The 26506-nt window shown below is 43.2% G+C and overlaps 1 protein-coding gene across 1 annotated transcript in view; it reads left to right on the top strand.

The window, feature by feature from the left end:
- Positions 1-26506, top strand: part of LOC310789869 (teneurin-3) — a 174680-nt gene that overhangs the window by 69666 nt on the left and 78508 nt on the right. Inside the window, exons 2-3 of the mRNA XM_083651572.1 lie at positions 9453-9678; positions 21589-21827. Coding sequence (XP_083507698.1) covers positions 9453-9678; positions 21589-21827 — 465 coding nt within the window. The remainder of the gene's footprint in view (positions 1-9452; positions 9679-21588; positions 21828-26506) is intronic.

A 26506-nucleotide genomic window follows, 5' to 3' on the forward strand; every position in this document is an offset into this window, starting at 1 on the left:
TGTGTGCAGGGAGAGCAAGTACTGTACAATACAATAATACATGATGCCAGTTATCCCCATTGTTCCAGACGTTTCGGACTCTGTGGACAGATGCAGCCAACTTGAACTGCCGGCTGGCCCTTGACAGGGTCCATCCAGATCCTTGGCAGATTAAACAAAGAGATAACACAGAAACTAAACTGATCTACTTTAACATAACACAACACAACATAACATAAACCAATTCAACCTCTTAATAGACCATGATGTCTATAGCTTCTCTAAAGCAATGTCCTGGTGTATTAACAAAGTTCAGGTCTTTGGTATGGCAGCTGGCGGGGAGGGCCAATTCAAGGTAGCTGCCACTGTACGTGATCCGCCACACAGCACAGTCCAAGTTTTAAAAATTATTTGAATTGAAAAGGCTGGTTGTATATGGAATTAAACATGCCATTTATGGATTCTGATATTAGAATTCTAATATAGAAGTTTGACTCTGACGAAGACACTGTGCGTCGAAACGTTAGTCACTGCACCTTATTAAAATCACTTTCCAGTGAATTGAGTGCTCCAGGATCCTCCTTTCTTTATTATAATTCTAATATTGAATTCATCAAGTAACTTGACTGGTTTTTGTGCTACAAAATTATAAACAGTTTTCAATGGGGAAAAAATCATTAAGGCAACGAGTACCGGGTTTGATGTTGATCCCACAGAGTTAAATAATTAAGATGAGAAATTCCTGTAACTGTGGAAAATTAATGAATAATAAATCATGTCAAAAGCCCAGTGGAGTTAAGATTTTAATTTAAATATTTGAAAGGGCATATACGTAGCTTGGTGCTCAGTAATATCTCAAAGGCTTAAATAAATGGCCGATGCCATTACTCCTTAAACTTGTATAAAGAGTTTTTTGGGTGTATATTTGTTAAACTGAGGGGTAGATCCAAGGAGGTTCTATATAACTGGAGGCTGAACGGAGAAATGGCCACCGATTCATTTGAAAGTTTTTTTTTCTTCTTCCTGGTTTTACTTCTGTGATGTACAGCCCCAAGGTCATGTATGCATGTCTACTTGCGTTCACGAGCGAGCCCACCCAGAGAAAACAGTTCTTGGTGGATTCTGGAGAAAAATTGGCTCACAAAGTAAAATTGTATGACTCATGTTGTTTTTGACTTTGAGTGAAACCCAGAAATCTTTTCAATGAGATTTACAGCTGCTGCTTTCAGCTTTCCCCATGTAAAGAGACAGGAATTTCTGTTTCTGGGATTGCAGGGTGTCATGTGACTTGCAATACCGGGCTTGGCCACCATTGCTTCACGGCCCAGAGCTGTTCCTGGGGGCTTGGGTAGATCAACGTCCATTTTGGATTACTGTTATGGCTGCTGTGGCTTCTTCCTTTGATAGACAGATATGAACATGAGAGTCCAAGTCGCTTTCTCAGTTACTGTTTTAAAGGCACTTTTATTGGAATAAAGCAAAGAAGACAGAATCACCTTGCAATTTTTCTGTATTCTTTTTATTTTAGTTTCTCCATTTTTCTACACCATCTAGCTTGTGTATATGCTCTACACTTAAGTGTCCCTTCTTTATTTTAGTCTTGAGTATTTCATACTTTTTTCTTTACCATGTGACAAAGCAAATAACATTGATTCACTGTAATATTTCATACATTATAACTCACTGAAACACATACTTTCAAGTGGAAGACATTTAGAAGAGTTTTATTCTACTAGCACAGTTGTATTTATATGGTAAGATTTGTGTACTTCTTTCCCCCAGAGGCCATGCATAGGTTAGACTCAGCTCATGGGCTTTTCCCATAGCCCATTGTGGGATTATGCAGTCAGATTTGCCGCATGTCAAATCCCGTCCCTTTGAAGGCTTTTGGATTTTGTGTTTCCAGACAGTTGTGTTCAGCATGTTCTGTTCAGTCTGCCAGCAAAAAAAGAAAGAAGAAGAAGTTCCTTTCATGGTAGATTTTAGGCAAGCCTTTTAGCACGACGGTTCATCTGAAAACTATAGAAACTATAGAAAGATAACTATAAAGATAACTATAACTATAAAAAAATAACGATTTAAATCTTTTTATACTTTTCTTTATATAGTTATAGTTCTAAGTGTGAACGGGCCTTTAGGTCCAACTTTTGTGTTTCTGAAAGTGTTTCGGCTCTTCAAATATACTGTAAGAATATACTGCACTCAGTGCACTGCATATATTTTTTACATGTATTGTATGTCTTTACATGTTAATGGGTAGTATGTCACTCAGAATGAGCAATGTGTCAATTGGGGCAACATGTTTACTGAACAGTCAAGATGTGGTCTTGTGTATCTGGTGAACTTGTGTGAGGACCCAACATCCACCCGACCTTTGGCCCTGTCGTCTGTTTGTTCTGACAAAAATAAAGTAGCCCAACACAATCCTGCACAAATGAAACCGAGGAAAAAGGTGGAATGTTAGCTAGCAGATGTTGCTTGTCAAAATACATTCATACAAGGATCGATACATGGAAATCTACAAACTAACAGGTGCATCCATACTTTGTAAAGGTGAGACTTACAAAAATACAAACATGGATGATAAGAAATTATAGGATGATGGAATGTGATATAATACAGGAGGAAAAGTTACACCTACCTTCCCTATCGGAACAAAGAGTGAGGGAAAGAGGTAAGGGGGGGCAGCAGGGTTCGAGTTATAATCTGAGTTTTGTGGGGGTCTCTAAAATAGTCAATCTGATGTTAGAGGCACACAGGGTGGTGTGGGGGGTTGGTCAATATGAGTGTCGGTTACTTTTTTTAAGCACTCGCCAGTCACACTTATACACACGCGCACACACACACACACAGACAAACACACACACACACACACACACACACACACACACACACACACACACACACACACACACACACACAAACACACACACACACACACACACACACACACACACACACACACAAACACACACACACACACAGCCTACTGTACTGTGTGGTCGGCACCACAGTTATGAGAGAGACCTCACTGCTCATTAATCCAACACTCTCGCTCTCTTTCTCTCTCTTTCACACACACACACACACACACACACACACACACACACACACACACACACACACACACACACACACACACACACACACAGCAGCTCATTTATTCGCACCCGATACAACAAACGGCGGTGTCCAAGTGCTGAATCTGACAGCACTGTTTATTGCGTGTGTGCAATATCTGTGTCCCTACATATTAGTGACCCTCACAGGTGTGTGCTTTCATGGGGTCTCAGACTCCTCCTTATTATGGGAGCTCAGCCCCCATTGGCCCCCGCATAACCCCAACCCTGGGGGGCAGGAAGTTGAGAGGATCGGAGAAGGAGGGGTACACGAAGTAGAAGGAAACAAATTAAAATAACAGATTTAGTATATAATTATAGACGGTTTTCACAGAAGTGTGTTGCTAGTGAACAGTTTGGAACCTAGCTGATCTCCTGTCAGTTATTGTACTGGCAAACACTGAAACAGGAAGTAACCCTGGGGAAATTTACAATGTTAATGTTGTCAAGTTGAAAGCTCTCTCTACATGTAGGCTAATAACATCTCTGTTACACTAGCACTGTCTGTCAATATGTCAATATGTACACATGAAGATAAATGGATACTGATTTGTGCAGTGTCTTTCTTGAATGTTTATTTGCAATCTGTGGGTGGACAAAACACTTTGTGTGTGATACACCATTCTATATGTTCATATATTAATAGGTCAGGTGTGTGACTGTGTGTGTACCAGGGGACAGATGCAGCATTTCCATTAGCTTTATTATACGGGCTGTTTATTGTTTTTCAAGTGTGTGTTGCTGTTATTATGATCTCCTGAGATAAAGAAAGTCAATAATGAGGAACACTCATTCCACTGGTTTTTGACCTTTTCTTCACAGGTGAAGATAATTTACTCAACCTTCATCTTCTTAAATATAATCCCTTCTACAGTAGCTCCACCACCGGCATCACCACTTCCATACATGTAGGCTCATCTTACCATGTTTCCTTTCTTGGCTGTACTGTATACCCTCTGCTTCATTCACTTCCCTTACCCCATCATTGACACTGCACTGTAACACTAGTGTGTGTTTGAGTGATTACATGTAGTGAAGTGGACCTCTGGTCCGCTGTAGGCTGAAGATCTGTTTTACAGTGGAATAACACCCAGAGGTGATGTAAAACAGCCAGCGTTGGTAGATAATCCACATTGCTATTAGCCTACTTAGCACTTTTCTAATAGGGCTCACAGCCTCGCCTGGGAGATGAGTGGGATGTCTTGTCTTGTGTGTTCATTTTCACTATGTCATTGCAGCCTTTTATATTTTCAGACGCCAAATAGCACAGATGATCTCTGCTAATTGGTCGACTCTGAACAAGGCAAGGTGGGATCATGCCTGATTGGGTTTGATCAGAATCTAATCAGCGGCCACACAAACACACACAAAAACAACCACAAAAAGAGAGACCTGTCCTTGCTTCTGATGAAACAAAGAGAGAAAAAAAGCACTTCAGCTGACAAAGACAGACCGGTGCCTCTCAGACAAGGGGACTGAGTTAAACTAGTGAAACAAAAGGATGTGGAGCACACGGTCAAACTCTGAAGAAGACACCTGTGTGTGTCAAAACATCAGTCTTCCGTGTTTGCACCTATTAAAATTGCCGAACTTTGACCGTGTGCTCCAGAATCTTTTGTTTCACTTGCTTCTGATGATTTCGCACTTGGAATGGATAGCCCCTTGCTGCTGGTGTTTAATTGAAGTGTGATGGCTCCTACTCATAGGTAGAGGGTGCCGTCTTTAACAGGCGGGCCATTGGAACTGATTAGCAGTCCATTCTCCTCATAAGGAAGGACAGGTGTGTCAGCCAGCTTTCATTAGTTTGAGCCTGACAGAGTGTGTACGGTACTTCTTCTCCTGCAATACAGTTGATGCAGGACAGGTACAGTAAGGCTTTCCTGTGTCACACCAACCATAGCCTACAATCCATGCAGGTAACCTATTGGTAGTGATACATTACATAACATTACATTACATTACATTACAATACGTCATTTAGCAGATGCTTTTGTCCAAAGTGACTTATAATAGTTACATTTTGTCAACAGTAGTGAAATCAAACGTCTCTCTTTAAAGGGTGGGAAGAAAGGAAAGTTCAGGAATGGTTAGTTCAAGAAGGGTCCAGGTGTAGCCTGAACCCTGAAGAGGTGTGTTTTTAGTCTCCGTTGAAAGCTGGGCAGTGATTCAGCCATTCTGACAGAAGGGGGGGGGGGCTTGTTCCACCATTGTGGTGCCAGGGATGACAAGAGTTGCGACCGGGATGAGCGACTTTTGAGCCCACGTAGCGATGGAGGGGGGAGGCGACCTGCAAGGGTGGAGTGGCGGAGGGAGCGAGGCAAGGTTTGGAACCTGACCAGAGATTACAGATGGTGAGGAGCTGTCTCGTGTACCGTCCTGTAGGCCAGTACCAGTGTCTTCAATTTGATACGTGTGGAGATGGGAAGACAGTGAAGGGACCGGAAAAACACCCAAATGGGCTGCAGAGTTCTGAATTGTTTGTTTGTTTATTCTCAAATTTTGCAGATGTTTATTGTTTATTTATTGTTTATTGTTTATTTGCACAGAGAAAAAAAAAAGAATAACAGATAGTACAAGTATCTTAATACAAAGAAATTGTGCAGGTGAGGGAAAGAAACCCGGAAGGGCTTATAGAGTCTCACCTTATTTAAAAACAAATTAAAGACTAATAATGAAAACAAAAACACAATCAGGACAATATATTTAAAACAATAAAAAGTTTAAAAAATATATATATATAAAAAGAAAAGAAAAAAAAATAATAATAAAAGAAGGAAAAGAAAAGAAAAAGCAAACAGGTGCACCAGCGGCTTAACAAATTAAATCAATCAATAAGATACAGGGGTAAAGAAATCAGGTACTGTGTTATACATACATACATATGTTATACAGGGAGAAGCTACAGGAGAGGCTAGTCGCTGAAATCAAGGCAGAGCTGGACAGCTTGGTTGTCCAGGATCACCAGAGCTTCTTCGCAGATTGAGAGGGTAACACAGTAGTGTTGTCAGTGAAGATGGAGAGATCTGTGAGAGGGCAATCTTTTCCCTGGGAGGAAGAGTAGCTCTGTCTTTTGAAGATTGAGCTTGAAGTGGTGCACACTGCACAGACATCCAGGCACGGATGTCTTTGAGACATGTGGAGATGCATGCATCAATGTGTGTGTCTACGGAGGGAAGGAGCGGTAGAGCTAGGAGAGGTGGTACCAGTAGGTCATGTGTAAACATCATGCCTTCAATATAGACTATCATCACCTGCATTCTTCCCCCCTAGGATCCACTACCCGGCTGCTGTTTTGCATAGTGTTGTTTTGCCTATTGTGCCCGTGTCCAGTGACACATTACCTCTGCCAAGGATTACTTTTTCGGTTTGTTTGTTTGTTTGTTTGTCAGCAGGATTATGGAAAAAACTGTGCCGAATTTCAGGAAAATTCATGGAAGGGTGTAGCATGGCCCAATGAAGAGCCCATTAAAATGTGGAGTGGATCCGGATCCGACTCACTACATTTGCATATCATAGCAGACTGGACTACTGTCAGAGGTCTGCGCTCTCCGAGTTCCCTTCTAGTTTGATCGAATGTTTTATTCAAATAATTTGATGTGAACAGCATTGGAAATATGTTATTGTACCAGCCAGGCCATTCCTGCTTTAGTGCTGGATTGTTATATACTGTTGAAGAGTGTGTTAAAAATAAACTTAAACTAAATAAACATCAACTCCATGACAATGAGACAATTATTTCATAATAATGTACTAGATCTTCTATATCTTTCTGCTGAGGGATTTAAATGCATTTTTTTAAATTGCGACTTTCAGAAAACGCTACAAAATTCATAAAAGTGGTCCTGATTTGTGAAGATCATCTTGCAGAACACGAAGTGTGCTATTTCATAAACCTTTGTTAACGACAGACCTTATGTCATGCGTCCGAAATCGCCATACAAAAATCCCATTGACTGTTTTACATGTAGACTAGCATGACTAGCTGTGTTGGTCTACAAAAATACGTCATCCCTGTGGTACTCTATTATGTCCCTCTCCCGCTCTGGCTCTGTCTGTAACCTTTCAAATGGAACATTGTGGAAGACCCAAGTATGTGGTTGGGTCTGTACGTCCTACTGTAGGCCAGAGGTGCTACAGCAACATGCCAATGCAATTTCCTATTTCTACTGGGACTGTCACTGGACATAAGAGGTCGGGAATGAATTAATCTTAGGTTGGCGCCCTTCTGCACAAGCATTCAGGCTTCAGGCCTTCTTGAACTTACATCCTCCTTCCTCTTCTCTTCTTCTAACTCAATATGTTCCTTCTCAAACTACTTACTATAAATGCTACTCTAGTCTATTCCTCTAAAAGTCTTAGCTGACATAGACTGTGTTGCTCAGTTGATTTCACTACTGTTGACAAAATGTATTGTAAGTTGCTTTGGATAAATGTGTGTCTGTGTGTGTGTGTGTGTGTGTGTGTGTGTGTGTGTGTGTGTGTGTGTGTGTACTCTGTGTGCTTTACGAAATGGACGCTCTAATAGTTATTGCTTGATTAATTACTAAAACAATAAAATCCTGAAAGCAATCAGCAACGGAAATTATTCCTACTACCTTCCCCCACACAAAAAACAACAACACGTTACTGCCGATCTGCAATTAACACTTAAGAATTTTCCCACTTGGTAAGCATCGTTATCACAATGTTCCTTGCACAGATTCTATCACATTGTCCCGGCCGCTACACATTATGCTAATCTGCAGGAGTGCCAGTGGTCCACACACACTAGCCTGAAGGATTCTACCTTGAAGCAGCGGAAATGTATCTGTAGCTTTGAATGTCATACAGTTTCCTCCTGGCACTGTGGAACAGATCCGGGGCTGCATCGACAGGCTAGCTTTGTGTAGAAGCAAAAAGCAAATGCACATATAGACAAGGACACATTTGCATATAGGCACTGAAATGTCTTTTCGAAACAACGCCCGGTGTCATTTCAAATACAATTGTTCTGGTGTTCAGTCATAGCACAGCTCAGATCCTGATCCTCGGCCAGAAGGTTTCAAGGTCTTTGCCGTTGTTTGATTCAGCAAACTTTAAATCATACGCCAGAGGCCCGACCGACCTCCAACATGCTCTAAATTTAACCCCTTCAGGCTTCATAAAAATTCATGCTGTCAATGCAAAAATAACAACAGCGCTTAAAGACACAACGTCCAGCTTCGCTCCATCTTCTGCAGGCCTCGGTGAGGCAAGAGAGACGGCACCCATTTGGGGCTCAGTGGAGCAAATCGGAATCGTCAGCAGTGTGGGTTTTTTACCTTTTAAACAGGGAAGATGGATAGATAATCACCACATGCCATTCTGGGGGCCAATTACACAGCTTTGTGTGAAATTGGAAAACCTGTTCTCCCAGAGCTCTAATGGATGTTCTGGTCATTAGTTATTTGAGAGTCTTCTCTGGCTGTAATCAAACGTGAAACATCGCGTTAAGCGCTCATAAAAGAACAGCTGCCTCTCTAAGTGACCTTCTGTTTAAGAGAACCCGACTGTCAGCCGCGTGGCGTTTTGTGACAATTATGTGTGTCGCCATAAAAATGGCTCTTATTTCCACTCTTTTTTTTTGCAACCCTTGCATCCCATTTTAATGTCTTGCTCTGGGTTGTATTTACTTTTCTGGGTCTGTTAGGTGGCTATAGGCTGTTGGCTATAGGCCGACAGTGTGTTTTCATATCCTGCATGCACGACAGATCTCCATCTGCTGTCTCGTAACAATCCAGTGGCGTCTTGACCAAGGGCGCCATTTTAATCGTCAGAAAAAAAATATCGCATTTTTTCTTGTCACTGTATATTTAAACTCCCCCCCAACCCCCCCCCCCCCCCCTCCTCTCTCTCTCTCTCTCTCTCTCTCTCCCAAGTCAATTCAAATGTGCTTTATTGGAATGAGTGCATACAAAAGTGCATACAATTAACAATCTAGTAGAATAAAGAAGTGTGTATTAACAGCTGTGTAACATTGCAGTCAAATAATATACATAAGCGTAGATCAAGTTAATTTAAACATGTGCATTCAATTAAAGATATAATAAATACGTGTGCAACCAGCTGTGCAACATTGTAATCAAATACAGTATAATATACATTAGACTAGGTACAATTAACTTAAAAGGTACAAAGAGAATAGTTTGTGCTTAAATGACTGACGAAGGAAATATATACAGGTAAGTAAAGGTAACAGAATGGAAATAGAACATTTTCAGTTAGAAATTCTAAATACAAATAAGTCAGAACTGTGTAAACACTGCAAGATTGGTTTACAAATGTATTTAAACTCTCTCTCTCTCTCTCTCTCTCTCTCTCTCTCCTATATATCAGGGGACCACCTGTCCAGTCAGCAAAGCCCACCCCCTCTTCCACCGGCTCCTCCCCCACATAGGCAGCATCCATCCATCACGTCCCTGAGCCGCAGCTCACTGGCCAATCAGAGAAGCCCGAGCCCGCCGCCCACAGCCGGCCTGGCGGCCGAGTTGCAGAGCACGGCGGAATGTGTCCAGCTGCAGGACAGCTGGGTCCTGGGCAGCAATGTGGCCCTGGAGAGCAGGTGAGTCAGTAATGCTCAGTAATGTGCTGAGGAATGGGCACTTTAAACATGACCTGGGAATTTCAGCTCCAGGTGTTATCAGGAAGCCGTTTCCATTGACACAAAAAGGAAGGGGATGTAAAGTAACTGAATAATTGCCTTGAGAAAGGCCAAGCCGCTGCCTTCGACAGCTAGTTTAAAATTTGAGAATTGAAAGATTGCAGCTGTCAAAGTGTCCTTCCAAAATGTTTCCTAGATCCACTTATTTCTGCACAAACCAGAGATAATATTTTCTAAATCATGTAAGGAACGGTTATATTAAGCTATATTTACCCATTTCAGATGAAGGCGTGTTTGCCTCATCTTAGACCCCCCCAAATCCACCAGCCTGTCAAGGGTTAATATAGCAGCGTTTGATTTGTTACGGGAAATCAAGAAGCATCGCGTCTCCAACCATCTTTTCGAGGGAGCTGTTTGGCATTTTTCTATGCACCTCAAATTCCATCCGCTCTGAAGCAGAGTGTACGGCTAAATGATGTGAATGTCCGGGATCTTGCCAGAGTGGCTATAACTTAACAAGCAACTTTGTAAGTGGATTATGTTTTATATCAAGATTTGCTGTGCAAGGTACAGAGAGCCTCTGCCAGGCGTTCCTCCTGAAACATCAGTTAACATTACATCTCTCTTCATCAGTGGCTTCAAAATATCCCGGGCTAATGAGGTGTGCTACATTGCGCTCTGACTCACAAATGGCCTTGAGTACATGATTGCATTCCAGCCTGATATTTTGCTGCCGGTGAGTAGCGACCATTTCCAAGGCTTAGATGATTCTAAACTTTGGATTTTTTTTGGAACAACCTCCTTAATGATCTGACTGAATCAATCGGGATATGTAGCGACTCTTTCCCGTTATGGGGGGACGATGCGGTGATTGAATACCAACCGCGCGGCGACCTTGGGCTGTCTTAGTGCTATCGACAAAACAATATGTGCACACCTATCATCGGCCAAGGCATAAATCACTATCACCACGCCCGACTCTGAATCAAGTGCTTGTCGGTGGGAGGGAACGGGAGGCCGCTGCAAACCGCCCGGGCCAAAGGGAAGGCCCGGTTCACCATGTAACTGCAGGTGTAACTGCAGGTGTCAGGTAAACTACAAGGCTGATGTAAACATGCCTTCAGGAGGGGTTTGGGCCAGCCTAGTCCTTATTAGGGCTGGGCATTGGCAAGGATCTCACGATACGATACGTATCACGATACTTGGGTCACGATACGATTGTATCACGATATATTGCGATGCGATACATATTGCGATATATTGCGATATCCTACAGAATTTACTCAAAATTAAATAATAGAGCTAAAGATACAACACACTGTGTACCACCCAGGTAGTGTAATAATATGTACATCACTTTATACTGATAAGTTAGTGGACAAATTTAGTCAAAACTACTGAGTGTCGAGTGTTACTGAACGCATCGATATGGGAAATATCAATACAGTATCGATTAGGGGTGGGAATCACCAGATGCAGAGGCCTGGCATGGCATGGCCTGGAAAAAATAATAATAATAATATCGCGATACATGGCGTCCAAGTATCGATACAGTATCGGGAAATAAAATATTGTGATATATTGCCGTATCGATTATATTGCCCAGCCCTAGTCCTTATATGGGTCTGTACTGTATCTAGCAATCCAAGTTTTGTCTACAGTTTCACTCTTTGCTCTCGATAAGGCACATCTAATTCTAAGTGTCATTTGACTGCCTAACACGTAAGTGTAAAGGTCTTTGCACACACAGTCCGATTGTTTTCGTATGCGTGTTTTTTAATCCGTCATCTGAAAACAGACGGTACCAGCTCGCAAAAATCTATTGACTGATGCGAAAAACGCAGAAAATCGAACCTCGTCCGAAAACTTAAATGACGGACGTAATTGTCGGACTCGGTGTGTCAATGATGATTGACACAAATGAGATCGTATTCTTTTTTTTTTTCGTGCGTCAATTTCGGACAAAAATACGGACTTGGTGTGCAAAAGCCTTTACTCACAATCTGATAATGTCATATTTGCTGCCTTGTATGTTTTCCCTGACTGGGCCTTTTAGAAAATGCATCACACTGTCGATGTCATTAGCCACTTTTACAGTAATTAACCGTAATCAATTATGTGTTTTACAGCCATAAAAGGCTGGTCCTCAACGCACGAGTGTGCTAATTTTACTCAATACCAACAAGCTTTCAAAGCCAGTAGCTTTCAATGTTCTCTCGACTGCACTCTGTAACTGTTGTGCTTATTATTATTATTATTATATGGTGAGAGTGAATAAAGTCACTGATTTTAGTATCCTGCGGCATCAGCATCAAGACACAAGGTTTGTTTTAGACTCTTTTACAGCTGGAGGTTAAAAAGGACTGGAACTGAGGTGTGTTTCTAAACATATGTGCATCTGTTTCTTTCCTTTTCGGTTCAGATGAAAAAGTATTTAGGACCCAGCTGTTCTTTGTGACAGAGGATAAAATATTTACTCTAACATAAACAAATAGAAACATACAGCTCTTGAATAACTGTTGAAATAAACACAAATTATGTTTCTCAGAACTACATTACTAATTTAATTCATACATCAATTAATAAAATCATGACAGCCTTGGAAGCTGGAGTCATCTTCTGAAACTACCGGTAATCACTTCTCTAAATGAAAAATGCAGGTTTTTCACTGAAGATATATTCTGAACTTATTATTGGACTTCATTTTTATTTATTTATGCTAAGACCACTCCATTCAAAGGGCTCAATTAGTTGGCCACTGAGCTCTGTTACTGCTCCGGTGTTATTCTCAAGTGCTCAAGTAATTCAGATCTTTAAAGTGTCTGGAGTGTTTTAATAAACCCCTCTGGTTCCCCTCTTTACCATCTGACTCCATAGAAATAGTGATATTTTCAATTAGCTTCATATAATGTTCCATTGAATCCCATTATTATGCGAATTGCCATGTCTCATGAGATTAAAACAGCCCAATGCACTTGTGAAGTAATTATTCTTGAGCACTACCTCAGTCCTTTATTTAATATGGACTATATGTGTGGCATTGATTTCTAATGGCTGTAGCATGCATGCACTATAGGGTATATAAGTGCTCTGCTGGAGAAGATACAGGTAGGCGTCGACTCTTACACGCCCTGGAACCAACTTCAGCATTTTCTCATAGATCAAATGAGATTGAGCTAGAACAGTCGTTATGACATTTCTAAATGACTCTTTTGAAGGCCCGGCGCCGCCACACGTTGCTGTTATAAATGTGCTGTCAATCCTCATTGGATTCATGTGTCAAGGGAGTCTTTGGCTGAAATGAAATTATGCCCGGGCTCTAAAATCATCATGTGGTACGGCGTCCCACTGACAGTCCATTTTCCTGACGGAAAACGTGTTAGGAACTGTTCTCAGGGGCGCCAAAGAATAGCCCAGAGAATTCCCAATAGGATTTTGTTTCACCTCTCCGGTTTTCTTTGTGTGTGCGTGCGTGCGTGCGTGCGTGCGTGGGTGTGTGTGTGTGTGCGTGCGTGTGTGTGTGTGTGCGTGCGTGGGTGTGATAGGGTGGGATGTTGGACGTTGACACACATGAAATCAAATTATCTTGCGTCAAGCCACCGCTATTTTAGCAACTAACTGGCCTTTTGGAGTAGAAGCATTTCAAGTGATAATCCTCAATTATATATTTTTTCTTCTTCTTTGTTTTGTTTTGTTTGTTGTGTCCATCTTGAGTAATAAGTAATAAGCTTCCCCAGAAATCATCTGCCAATCAAACAGTGTGTCCAGTACTTCAGAGAGGGTTCTCCCTGGAAAGACTGAGCTGACACCTGTGTTGTTGTTGTTTTTTATCAAGAACCCCCCATCACCAGCCCCCCACACCCCACACACACGCACGCACGCACACACACACACACACACACACACACACACACACACACACACACACACACACACACACACACACACACACACACACCCTGAATTTTTCTCCCATTCTCTCCCCAAATGTACTTCTGTATGTAAAGTTGTTGCTCCATCCCCTCTGCCAATCTGGGGACAGCCATAGAGTAGCGGAGGCCTCCTCCGATACATGTGCACTTTGTGCAGTCGCCAGCCGCTTCTTTTCACCTGACAGTGAGGAGTTTCACGGGCAGGACGTAGCATGGGTGGAGACTCATGCTATTCCCCCCAGTTCCCCTCCGCCCAGAACAGGCCGACCAGAGGAGGCGCTAGTGCTGCAAGCAGGACTCATACCCCACTGGCTTCCCACCCGCAGTCTGTTCCCACCCGCACTCTGTAGGAACTAACTCTGACCAAGCCAGAAGTACCGCTACCGGAAATTGAACCCGGGTCTCCGGAGTGCTACAGGCGACTGCTTTACCGTCCTGTACACTACCCAGACGAGCCTACAGTAGCTGACAACTGTGTTGAGAACAGCAAAGTAAAGTCTTTCATGAACTGCCTGCAGCTTAAACTCATCATCACCATTGAGCTAGCAGTGGCTGGTGTAAATGTCCCCAGCATCATTGTCATGAATACAGTGGCCATTAATGGCCTGGAGGTTGGACACCAAAAGACCATCTTGAATCGATCATGCATAAAAGCTGAGCACTTCATAAGCCAAACCTAATCAAACTCCTTCAATAGAAAAATTCGTAGTGCAAACAGTCTCAAGATGGCACCTACACTGATTTCCGTGCCGTGGGCACGAGAAGCAACACCGCTACTGAAATAGCATCGCACACCGACGAGGTGCTAGCATCTGCTAGCAGTCCCTCTGGTGAGAGGGCAGGTGGTGATACGGGGGAGAGGAGCATCCACAGAGAGAGAGAGAGAGAGAGAGAGAGAGTGTGAAGGTGGTAAAGAGTCACCGCGACGCCTGCCACATCTGCAGTCTTGCGCGGCGGCGGTGGATTAAAGAGGCCTTATTATTCCTTGTGCTCACCTTGAAATGCTAATGCTAACACTAAACGGCGGCTAATAGGCAGATTACATATTCCGAGGGCGCCGATTTGCATTGTTTCTAGTGTTGCTCCTTCACCCCTCCAGCTGGAGCTTAGCCAGAGAGACAAATCCACCCACTCCAGTGTCTTTTGTCCTCCGCCAGGATGTTTTCAAATGTCATCCTGATGACAAGCAACGTTGAGAGAGCACGCTGCAGGCTGCCTTTGTGTTACAGCCTTCTCAATGGGACAGACAGGCACACTGCACATCACACACCACCACCATTCAACTGCTGCCCCTCTCTCTCTCTCTCTCTCTCTCTACTTTCTCTCCCTCTCTCTATATCGTTTTCTCTCTGTCTGTCCACTTTCTCTCATTGCCTCTGTCTTGGTCTCACGCTCTCTTTGATTGTCTCTCTCTCCCCTGTCTCTTCCTATGTCTCTCTCTCTCACTCAGCACGTTGCTATCAACAGCGCTGGCTGGATTAGCATAGCAATGTGCTTTGTTGCGTCACACTGGCTGTAATCAATTACAGTCGGTCATCCGGGCGTGTATAGCCGCAGACATTTACAGCGCTCCTCTGTTTGTTCATCATGTCCAAAAGCACTTCATCTTTGGACCCGTTCAGTCTGCTGCCGAGAAAGGAGTGACATGAAAAACGTCCAAACCCTCAGAATGACTTTAATCGCGGAGTACAATAATTGTTCCGTGCAGGAATTTGTCTTGGTGGTGACATTGGTACAAAAACATTTTGACAACTTACAATTCCACCGTACATACTGATGATGAGCAATGTGAAGTGCTAAATCAAACGGGCTCTCTGGGGGGCGATATATCTGAACTGGAGTTTGAAACCACCCAGAGTGCCAAATGTTAAATATTAATTACAGTACATGTGTGGTTTCATAGCTTTCAGTCTTCCATCATGTAATTATTGGATTTTCTTGCATTGTTAGGAGTTTCATGCAGTTTCATCCAACCAAAAGCAGGCAAGCAGCAAAAATAAACAGCATTTCGTCATTTGTTTAAATATGTTTTATTCTGAATAATTTCTGTCCTAGGATTTTTTGCACAATAACAATAGTTATTTCACAATATTAGAACTTCTGTAACCAGTTTTCAATATTGCCAAGTGTTCCACAATTGCAACCAGTATGCTTTTAGTCATCTTTGAATGGACTAGATTTATCCTCGGATTGGTTGCCATAAGAACATCATATACAGTACTCCCATCTTGGCAAAAATGAGAGCGCGGAAGCTTCGACCGAGCGAGATAGTCTCTAGCTCATCTGTGCAACTTGCAATATGTATTTGCCTCCGTGCCATAGAGAGCATAGTTGCACACAAACACACGCGCATGCACGCACACATACACACACACACACACATGCACGCGCGTGTGCACACACACACACATGCACGCGCGTGTGCACACACACGCCCACGTCCATTTCTGTCTACCTCATCAGATTGCGTCCTCTTACACTTAACTCCCAAGATAGGGGTGTCTATTTGTCTGTCTGTCTGTCTGTCTGTCTGACTACCCGTCTACTGCATCCGACGCTGTGCAAGTTTTGACCTCAATTCCTTCTCCACTGCATGTTCCAGTCTGCGGCAGATACAGCCCAGATTGTTCCAGATAGAGTAATCTGCCTTCCCCAGGTTCCAGACGCCACAGCGTTGTCATTCCAACGTGACACGCCGTAACCTTTCAAAGGAATCCCTGTCTCCGTGACAGCACATGTCAATCAGCCCATAGAGGAGCTAGACGATCCAAATCTGACATTTGTTCTCTCAGCCACAAATTGATCAGAGGAGTTTTTAGCCCGTCGACATGTTCTCCGGAGATAGGAAGTAGCTGAAGCCTCAGTGCTGCTGCGGAAATGCAGAAGCAATATATTGTATTTTAGGGTTTTGATTTGTGTCCTCCTCTGTAAAGCACGTCGCAACAATCCTGTTTGGGTAAAACTCTATTATAAACTAATCAGATTGATTACACTTCACTTAACATGTATTTGGAGTGGTGCCTCCTCCAGCTTTATCCTTGTCAAGGTGAAAACGCCTCTGCAAACAGCATAGATAGACAATCATGCGAAAACACAACTCTCCAAACTACTGACATAGTTGTAGGTGGATTGGCAGCTTGTTAAGGCAGGGTGACTCACCGCAACTATCTGATAAGTATGGGAAACTCTGATTTGTACTGTAGGGATGGGTATAGTTTCATATATTTCCGATACCGGTGCTAAAACGATACGCTTAAAACGGTACCGGTGCTAAAAACGGTGCCTGAAACGATACTTTTTTTTTAAATTTAAAGCAGATCTATAGTGGATTTTTTTTAATTGAAATAATATTTCAAGTGGTACTAGTGAAGGTGCGTGTAGCGCCGGTTTCAGATCACCGGAGGGCAGATATTTCACTCGGCAGCTCGGGCATGCCACCGAATTGAGGCGCCTAAATCTGTGTTGCAATTTGGACCGGTAAGTAATGGTTCTAAAGGTACCGGTACCATAGTGGTACCAGGTTTCGGTACCCAACCCTATGTAAATGTCACTATATGTAGATTTGCAGTCCTTAACCTATAGATTTTACTGTGGATTATGCACACAATTAGGGTTTATTGATCTTTAGAATCAGGCATAGAGACTTCACAGACGCCACACAAATAATTCATCACCAAATACTGCTTGATCAGTTTATTGCTGTATTTGAATTAGCGGCTGCCATGGCAACCACTCCTCCTGGGATATATTATATATATATATATATATATATATAGTAAGCATAAAACTCAGACTAATTGACTTGTGTATAAAACACTGTTTAAGACTTTGAGCAGAAAATCAAAGATGTGAGCAGGAAGCGGAGAGAGAAGCAACTAAAGGGAGGTGTGCTCTTATCGGAGGTATAAAGTGTGCACATTGGCTGCTTAATGAGCCATTTCTCTTGTCATAAACATGACACCTTTTATGTGATTTGTTAAGCATAAAGCTATAGTAAGTGTGATAAACTCTTTTTCTGACTTTTCTTTCCAAAATTACTTATCCACCATTTCAAAACTGCATCTATGGCACTTTTTAAAATGGAATTATCAGATGAGTCGTTGGTCGACAAAATTAAATCGCACAAATCAAGATCAAATGTTGTTTATGAAACCCCCTCCCCCCCCCCACATACACACACACACACACGCACGCACGCGCGCGCACACACGCACACACACACACACACACACACACACACACACACACACACACACACACACACACATATTACCTAAATTTTGAAGTGGAAGAATGCACTCAATATAACACAATAGTTTTAGGATCACAAAATACTTAGAATTTGTTACTGTAGCGAGCTAAGCTTGTTCACCAACTTTCAGGGTGATTTTCTCTGAATGTTGCTTTTAGGAGGACGAACATTCAAATAAGCATTACCTTCTTCAACTATTTTCAGATTTCAATGTATGACACATCATTTGAAAGCTTACAATCTACATTTTCATAATCTCTCTCTCAAATTTTTTTTTACCTTGGCCTACTTGCTAGCTAAAACACCAGTCCCTGTCACAAATAGTAGCAATTTAGAAGAAACATGGCAAAGATGAGGCAGTGCCCCCCCTTACCCCTCCCCCCCAGGATGGACATATAGTGGTTTCTAATTAAATTCTTGGGCTCTGGATTGGAAGAGTATTTGCAATGCATGGTCAATCTGTCCAATTTCCCTGGTCGTATTCTGAGGCCTAAAGGCATTGGGGTATTAATCTCTAAGTAGTGGCAAGAGTGGCAACAAGGCTTAATTCATTTACTTAAGAGCTTTTCACGTGGGGTTTAAAAGTTAATAGGACAATCACTCCGTAGTGCATTTGATTAAACCCTCTTAATTACCCCAGGTATAATGGGCTATTAGCAGAGGCCCAGTTGTAAAAGGGCAAGTGGGAGATGATTGTTTTTATGAGGTGCTTTTTGTTCACCTCTTCCAATGTCAGGATTATAGGGGATATCACATGAAAGCCCTGTTCCTCTTGCAATATGTCTTCAACATGGGACTCATTAGTATGTTGGTGAAATCTCAGGAATTTGGCTACTTGAATTTCCACGCTGAAAACAGTTGAATTAGGAATTCATTTCTTTGCATAATCGGTGGTGGAAATGGGCAGCTTTTACTGGGGGAACCCTACTTGGGTATACCTAGGAAAGCCATACTGTACATCTCCTGAATGCCCGACTTAGTTTGTGGTTGTAAAGTTTCATGAGACTGTGATTATCCTAGAGGTCACACAGTAGGTGATTTTATACTGTGAGGTCAAGTTTAAAAAAATAGTCTCACTACAATGAAATGGCTATTATGAGAACTAACATCATCACACATGAATGTAATAATTGGGCTCATTGAATCCACAAGAGTTTCAGCTTTCCAATCATAGCCAATGAATTATGAATTATGCAACTAGGCATCTCGCACGCTATGCATGCTCGATTCCTAGGCTCGCCTGCTACGTGGCCTCGCCCGCCCTGGAGCTCGCCGAGCTGGCCCTGCAGCTCGCATACGCAGCTCGACCGTCGCCCGGCCTCGCCTGCCCTATTGGCACGCACGCAATGTCTCCCTCTCTCTCTCCCTCAGTCTCTCCCCCCTCTCTTTCTCCCTCTCCTCTCTCTTCCTCTCCCTCAGTCTCTCTCTCTCTCCCTCAGTCTCTCCCCCCTCTCTTTCTCCCTCTCCTCTCTCTTCCTCTCCCTCAGTCTCTCTCTCTCCTCTCTCTCCCTCAGTCTCTCTCCCCCTCTCTTTCTCCCTCTCCTCTCTCTTCCTCTCCCTCTCCTCTCTCTCCCTCAGTCTCTCTCCCCCTCTCCCTCCCTCTCCTCTCTGCCTCAGTCTCTCTCGTGTGTCTGTGTGTGTGTGTGTGTCACTGATGACATCATCAGTGATGTCACAATGCCTATGTATGACATCACTGATGACATCATCAGTGATGGTATGACATCACTGATTACATCATCAGTGATGTCACTATGACATCATCAGTTGTCCCAATTGCTCAAGTGATCACTAATGACATCATCAGTGATGTCACTATGCCATCATCAGTTGTCTCAATTGCTCAAGTGATCACTGATGACATCACATCATTAGGTAATTATGGCAATCACCTAATTAAAAAATCTGGCTCTGTCAGGTCACCCGCACGGGTGCTCTTTACACCGCCTGAAAGTCTCAGCCCAATCGCACGTAAAGCGGCATAGCTGTGGCCGGCACAAACATTTTAACGGAGAACAGAGCTTTTGAAAATGGCCATGCCAGTGTTTCCCTCGCCAGAATTTTGTCTAACTTTGGAGTGTTAAACTTCCTGGCAAGCTAGCATGACATGTTTGGTACCAATGGATGCCTTATGTCTCCTAGTGTCAGAGGATATCACCCTAGCTTTAAAAATGAGCCTGCTACAGCCTCTGAAAGATGGTCATGTCAGCCGGCGTTACCCCGTTCCCTCTCGACTTCTTCTCTGGGAACGCTGTTGCCCCGTGTTCCCCCATTTCCACCACTGCGCATAACCCTTTGAGACACACATATGGACCCTTTTTTTTACCAATATATATTTTTAATTTTATTTAAAGAGACAAGACATTATAACGTATACCAAGACACAACACAATACAAAAAACATGAGACAGAATTCAATCAAATCAAATTAAATAAAAAAGGGGGGGGTATAGAGCAGTCAAGACATTACAAACATGTTAAAGGTTACATACATAGTACATTATTATAGAGGAGGTCAGTCATCTTCCAAGGGAACGCATGTGTAGATGCATTTAACTAGCGGGGTCAGGAGCAAATTGGGTTAATTTTCTTGCTCAGGAAAATGTTTACAATAATTAGATCGAGCCTGTCTTGGGATGTTCTCTCTAACCACCCTGCAATCATTGTTATCAATAGTTTATATACATATATATATATACGCGGTCTTAAAGGGATACACACACAAATGAGGGATATACACGCAAATGCTGCATCAGGTATCAATGGGTTAAGAGCAAACGGAAATGTAATAGTACTAATTTTACACCAGTTTGTGTTTTTTCTAGGGCTGTCAGCGTTAACGCGTTAATCGCGCGTTAACTATCGTTCCTATTAACCCCACTAATTTTTTTTACGCGCGATTAACGCATGCACGTTCTGTGATGTTTGAGCCTTGGTCCACGCCGTAGTTTTGGAAATCAGGAAGCATTAACGTTGATATCAAGCAGAAACAAATCTCCGTGATCAGAAAAGGAGGAATAAAATGGGTATATTGGCAAGTTAAGCTTCAAATTGAGAAAGATGTCCTGCATTTTGGGTGAGAGAGAGAGAGAGAGAGGGAGCGCGTCAGCTCTCCCCGTCTGTCTCGTCTCACCGTGGCAGAGAGAGTGAGAGACAGACAGACGGAGAACGGGGGGGGGGGGGGGGGAGACAGAGAGGGAGAGAGAGAGGCAGAGAAAGCGAGACAGACAGACAGACAGGCAGTGAGAGAGGGACCGACGGAGAACAGGAACGCGAGAGAGAGATACAGAGAGAGAAAGAGAGGGGGGAGAGAGCATGCACGCAGCTGTCTGTGGCTGGAGAGATGTAGAGGATAGCACCAATTAACTTCACACAGTGCAGCCTGAGAGATGTGTATTCCCAGTAACTAGTAGCAATAATAACAATATTACCAATGGCCAAATACTTACCCATACTAATAATAATAGCTACCCATATTAATACAACAGTGCATCTTTGCACAAAGCTCTCAGGTTTAAGGTAGCCTACCTTGGTTTAAGGTAGATTTAGAACAGATTAAAAAAATGCGATTAATTTGCGATTAATCGTGAGTTAACTATGGAAATCATGCGATATTTATTTTAATCGATTGACAGCCCTAGTTTTTTCCTCTAATTCTTGTGGTGGATTTGTGTTTTGTTTCCACAGACACTTCCTTTTTAAAACGGGCACAGGAACGACGCCTTTCTTTGGTGCGGCGTCCCCAGGTTACACGATGGCAACAGGGACGGTTTACTCCACACCGGCACGCCCTCTGCCCAGAAACAGCCTGTCCAGAGGGGCCTTCAAGTTCAAGAAGTCTCCCAAACACTGCTCCTGGAAATGCACTGCCCTGATCGCAGTGGGCGTCGCTGTCGTGCTGTCAATCATCCTCTGCTACTGCATCGGTAAGAGCGTGTGTTTTGTTGAAAATGACGCATTGCCTTAGTGAATACCTAATCAAGTCCAAGTGCAAGATCCACCCATTTTTAGATGACGAGTGCATCAGCTGATGGCTTAAGGGAGCATTTACATTACATCTCGATAGCTCAGAAACAATCAGATCTTGATAGCTCAGAAACAATCAGATCTTGATAGCTCAGAAACAATCAGATCTGGATAGCTCAGAAACAATCAGAATCAAGTGTTCACCCAGGCTTTGGCATGAAAGGTGTCACTGAATACTTTACTGATTTATAGGTGCGGTACAAGCTGTCACTCATGTATATCAAAAATGTGTAAATTCTGCGCTTGAAAAAACTTATTTCTTTCAGTCTTCTGGAAAGGAGACATGCCTCCAGTATCTCAGAAGGTATTAGACAGCCATTAGGCAGTCTATTCTGCCAAACGTAACAAATGATAGACAAGTTGACGAGAGGGAATGGAGCCCGACATGCCTCTTTATCTATATAGTTTGATTTCTGCCAAGAGTATTTTCTTCTTCGGTGCCATTCCTTTTGCAGAAATTGCAGATGTCCTGATATGATTCAGTCGCCTTTGTCTATCTAAGCTATCAGTCAGATATGCCCACATATCCCCGATGAGGAGACATTCCTGACGGCGTCTCCCTTTGACAACGGGCCGTGCATCATCGTCCCTGCAGCTCTGATCTGCGGCTCACAGAACAAAATGGCCCGTTCATATCCTCCGGAGCTCCTCTTAAAACAGTCATCGGCCAGCACAGATGGCAACGTCAAAAAGCAAACAGAAGTTGAGGAAAACCCCGTGGGGAAAACAGCCCCAAACACAACTTTAAAGGAGCCGTTGGTCCATAAAGTCTTTTTTGTAGTAGAAACCAAAAACCTCTCTCATTCTGTCAAACAGGAAGTGCTTTTAACTTGGCCGGGAAGAGAAACAAACGCGCCCGCTGGGCATTATTCCCCATGAAAAGGCCATTGGGTGTGTGTGTTTTTACTGCATGTGTCAAAGCTGACTTCTTGCTAACCTTTCGAGTCTTGACCACAGCAATAAAAGCGTTAGAGATTCATGTCTCCTGATGGCCTCCCTTGTCATCCAAGCCCTTAATCTTGCTGTGACTTTCCTCCTGAGCAGAGATATAGGGATTCATGCAGCATGGAGAGCGGGGGGGGTGTGACACAGTCGTATAAGGAGAAATACATCTCTGTTGTGAAGATGCTATAACCAATGTTTTATTGGCGCATAGAGAGCGGAGTGCCCTCTTCAGGAAGGATAGGTCATAAATGTGCTCTATCAACATCCATGTCCACAATCCCTTTATTGACTTGACTGTGTTGTTACCTGTTATTCATGATCTGATTTCATAAAATGTGTATGGATTGAAGGCACCCGGGCCGGGTAGTGCAGCGGTAGAGTCCCTGCCTAGCAACACGAGGGTCGCAGGTTCGAGCCCCCGTGTTGCCTCCGGCTTGGTCGGGCCGTCCATACAGGCACAATCGGCCATGTCTGCGGGTGGGAAGCCGGATTCATGTGTCCTGGTTGCTGCACTAGCGCCTCCTCTGGTCGGTCTGGGGAGCCTGTTCAGGGGGGAGGGGAACTGGGGGGAATAGTGTGATCCTCCCACGCGTTACGTCCTGCCGGTGAAACTCCACGCTGTCAGGTGAAAAGAAGCGGCTGGCAGCTGCACATGTATCGGAGGAAGCATGTGCTAGTCTGCAACTCTCCCCAGATTGGCAGAGGGGGGGTGGAGCATAACTTCAGCTGTGTGTGAGAGAATCGGTTGCTGTTTTTATTTGGAATGCCAGCCACAACAACTCTGGGTTCACATGAGGAAAAGCTCGGCTCAGGATCTGTCATTTGTTCACTCGTCGTTGCCGGCAGACAGTTGTAGCGGATTGGATTCATTTACAGCAATCTCATCCCAACAATCGCTTGTTGTTTCTCTAGACCTGTTGGCTGTTTATGGAATTGCAGTTTTGGCCTCATTCCTGAGTGTGTGTCTGTCTGGTGTTTGAGCTCCTCTGGTGTGTGTGTGTGTCAGAGATAAGCAGCCCCTCTGCCACTTGCCTCAGGTGTCCACTTCTTCTCGCTTTCATCTGCCACCAATTCACCTGCCAGGTACAATGTCTCAAAGAGATAGATGGATAAATAGAACATGCACTCATAGTTTACCACTTTCCACTGTCAACTGGCAGACAGTCCCATTAACACAGAGACAAACACACATGTACAGATGCTAACCTATTGATTCACGCTGCATCGTTGTGCTAACATGGCAACGATGTAAACTTCTCTATATAAAGCTTCCAGGCAGGATGCAACATTTGTCTGCCAGCCAAATGGATAGTGAACGTTACCAGCCACTCAATAGATTTCCATTGTTTTTTTGGCTGGTGAGTGGAGCAAATCTACACCCATTTGCATATTCTACCAGCATTTGGCTGCTGGCTGGTGCATATTTCGTGCCATGCTTTACAGGTCATGTGCTACTCAGTTTTCCTGATGTTTTGCAAAGAAATATTGTATTTAAAAGGGTTTTTATTGATTGAATTTGAAGAGTAAATCCTCACAGGCACAACAGTCACAATACTGGTCTCTAATGGGCCAACAAGACCAGCTCCTCTAATTGAGAGGAGGTAAATATGCTGAGTCGAGGCTTTCCACTTCAAAAGCTGAAACTGACCCGAACTGGAACAATTTCAGCAAGTGACGGGAGCCAATCAGGACCAAGTCCAGTTGAGTTTGTCTGAAGCTGCTGGTATTGGTAATTGTCTTAACTTTACATTTAACCTCTCAAATCAAATTTGAACATTGAACATCTTTGATTATATAAATTGAATACATTTGCAATTCCTATATTAAAAGATTATTAGTTCCTATTAATACAATATATATCCTTACCAGATGCTAGAACCACCTCAACTGTCTCCTTTCTTCTCTTTTTATCTATCTTTTTTGTTTAGATAATTTTTTGGGACATTATAGGACAGTATGTGCTATAGAGAGCGACAGGGAGGGAGAGAGGGGAGGACATGCATCAAATGACCGCAGGTCAGATTCGAACCCGCGACGGCTGCGTGGACTAAGCCTTTATGGTATGCGTTCCACCAGGTTAGCCACCGGGATGCCTTTCTACACGAAGGAGCAGCGGCTGTACTCCGAGTCTCTCACGGATGACTGAGCTTCTCACCTTATCCCTAAGGGAGATGCCAGCCATCCTCCTGAGAAAACGCATGTCAGACGCTTGTATCCGTGATCTTGTTCTTTCGGTCATGACCCATCCTTCATGACCATAGGTGAGGGCAGGAACGGAGATCCACTGGTAGATCGAGAGCTTTGCCTCCTGCCTCAGCTCTTTTTTTGTCACAATGGTGCGGTAAAGTGTAAACGCAACACCGCTTACCACAACCATAGCGCTACCGTACTTGTCTTGTATACAGAAAATATATAAGACTTGGCAAAACAGTGCAGAGGAAGAGTTCATTTCCAATGTGAAAACAAAACCATTATCTGACATTCGCCATTCAATATATCTATACAAAATATAAAAGTGTTATCATCCGGTCAACCAAGGACTTAATCAACCTACTAATACTATTCTTTAAAAAGTAGCATCAATTATTATTTTGTCTTAACAATCACTTGTAAAAAAAAGTGCATACATTTCTCACTTTGGATTAAACTATTTCTATGGTCAGTTTCCTGAAACCTTGCATCAGAAAATGTAACTTTTCAGAAATGGAGAAAAAGGTTGTTGAGATTATTGATGTGTTTTTCAACGGTTAGTTGAACGAAGTGTTGTTGGCAAGCTGTTGACATAATGCAATATTGAAGTATTGGGTGTAGCTTAAATCCACCTGCTTCCTGGTGTCGTATATCACGCAATGATATTTTGTGACCAATCACAACCTTTGTCTGCATGTGCAACGCACCTGCAAAAAGCGTGCAAGACTTAGATAGAGATACTGTGGTTTTAAAGCAGATGACGAGTGCAGATTCTGTGCAAAGTTTGCCTTCGGCTTGTAGCTGCACCCTAAGGTAATAATGTAGGAATTATTTATTATTGTGAATTTTGTGTAGAGTAAGTTTTCTGTAAGAGTATGGCAAGTTTTGTCTAAGAGTACAGCAGTGAGAGTTAAAACAAACTGCTGCAACTTTGAGAAATACTGCACTGAAACAACTGAAAAATATGTGTTAAGGTGCAATAGTACAGTAAAATAATTTGGTTTTCTGAAACCGAGACCAAGTAAATCATGAACAATGATCATTATCACAATATTTTGCAAAATGATCAGAAGTGTTTGTGTGCACGTTGAGCCATGTCGTCATTTCACCTAGCTGTCATGTCTCCTTTGATCAAGCAGTTTGTAAGCAGTGACTATGTGTGTTCGAGCACAGAGATGTGTGGACGAGATTTAGCCTAGGCCCCGCCCCCAGCGAGAGAGTGTCTCGTCTCGAGGCCGATAGCGCTTCAAAGACGGCGAAACACACATGCATGCACACACACACACACACATGCACAGTTAAAGAAAAGTCATTGGCGACATCGACATGTTGGCACGTTGTGGAGAGAACACACACGCTGGAAACACAGTGTCAGAGAGGGGGTGAAGGAGAAGGGTGGCACCTGCAAACCTGCACTGCTTACTTCAACGGCCGGGTAGGTGGA

This window comes from Poromitra crassiceps (genome assembly GCF_964638095.1).
Source record: "Poromitra crassiceps genome assembly, chromosome: 15".
NCBI classification, from domain to species: Eukaryota; Metazoa; Chordata; class Actinopteri; order Beryciformes; family Melamphaidae; genus Poromitra; species Poromitra crassiceps.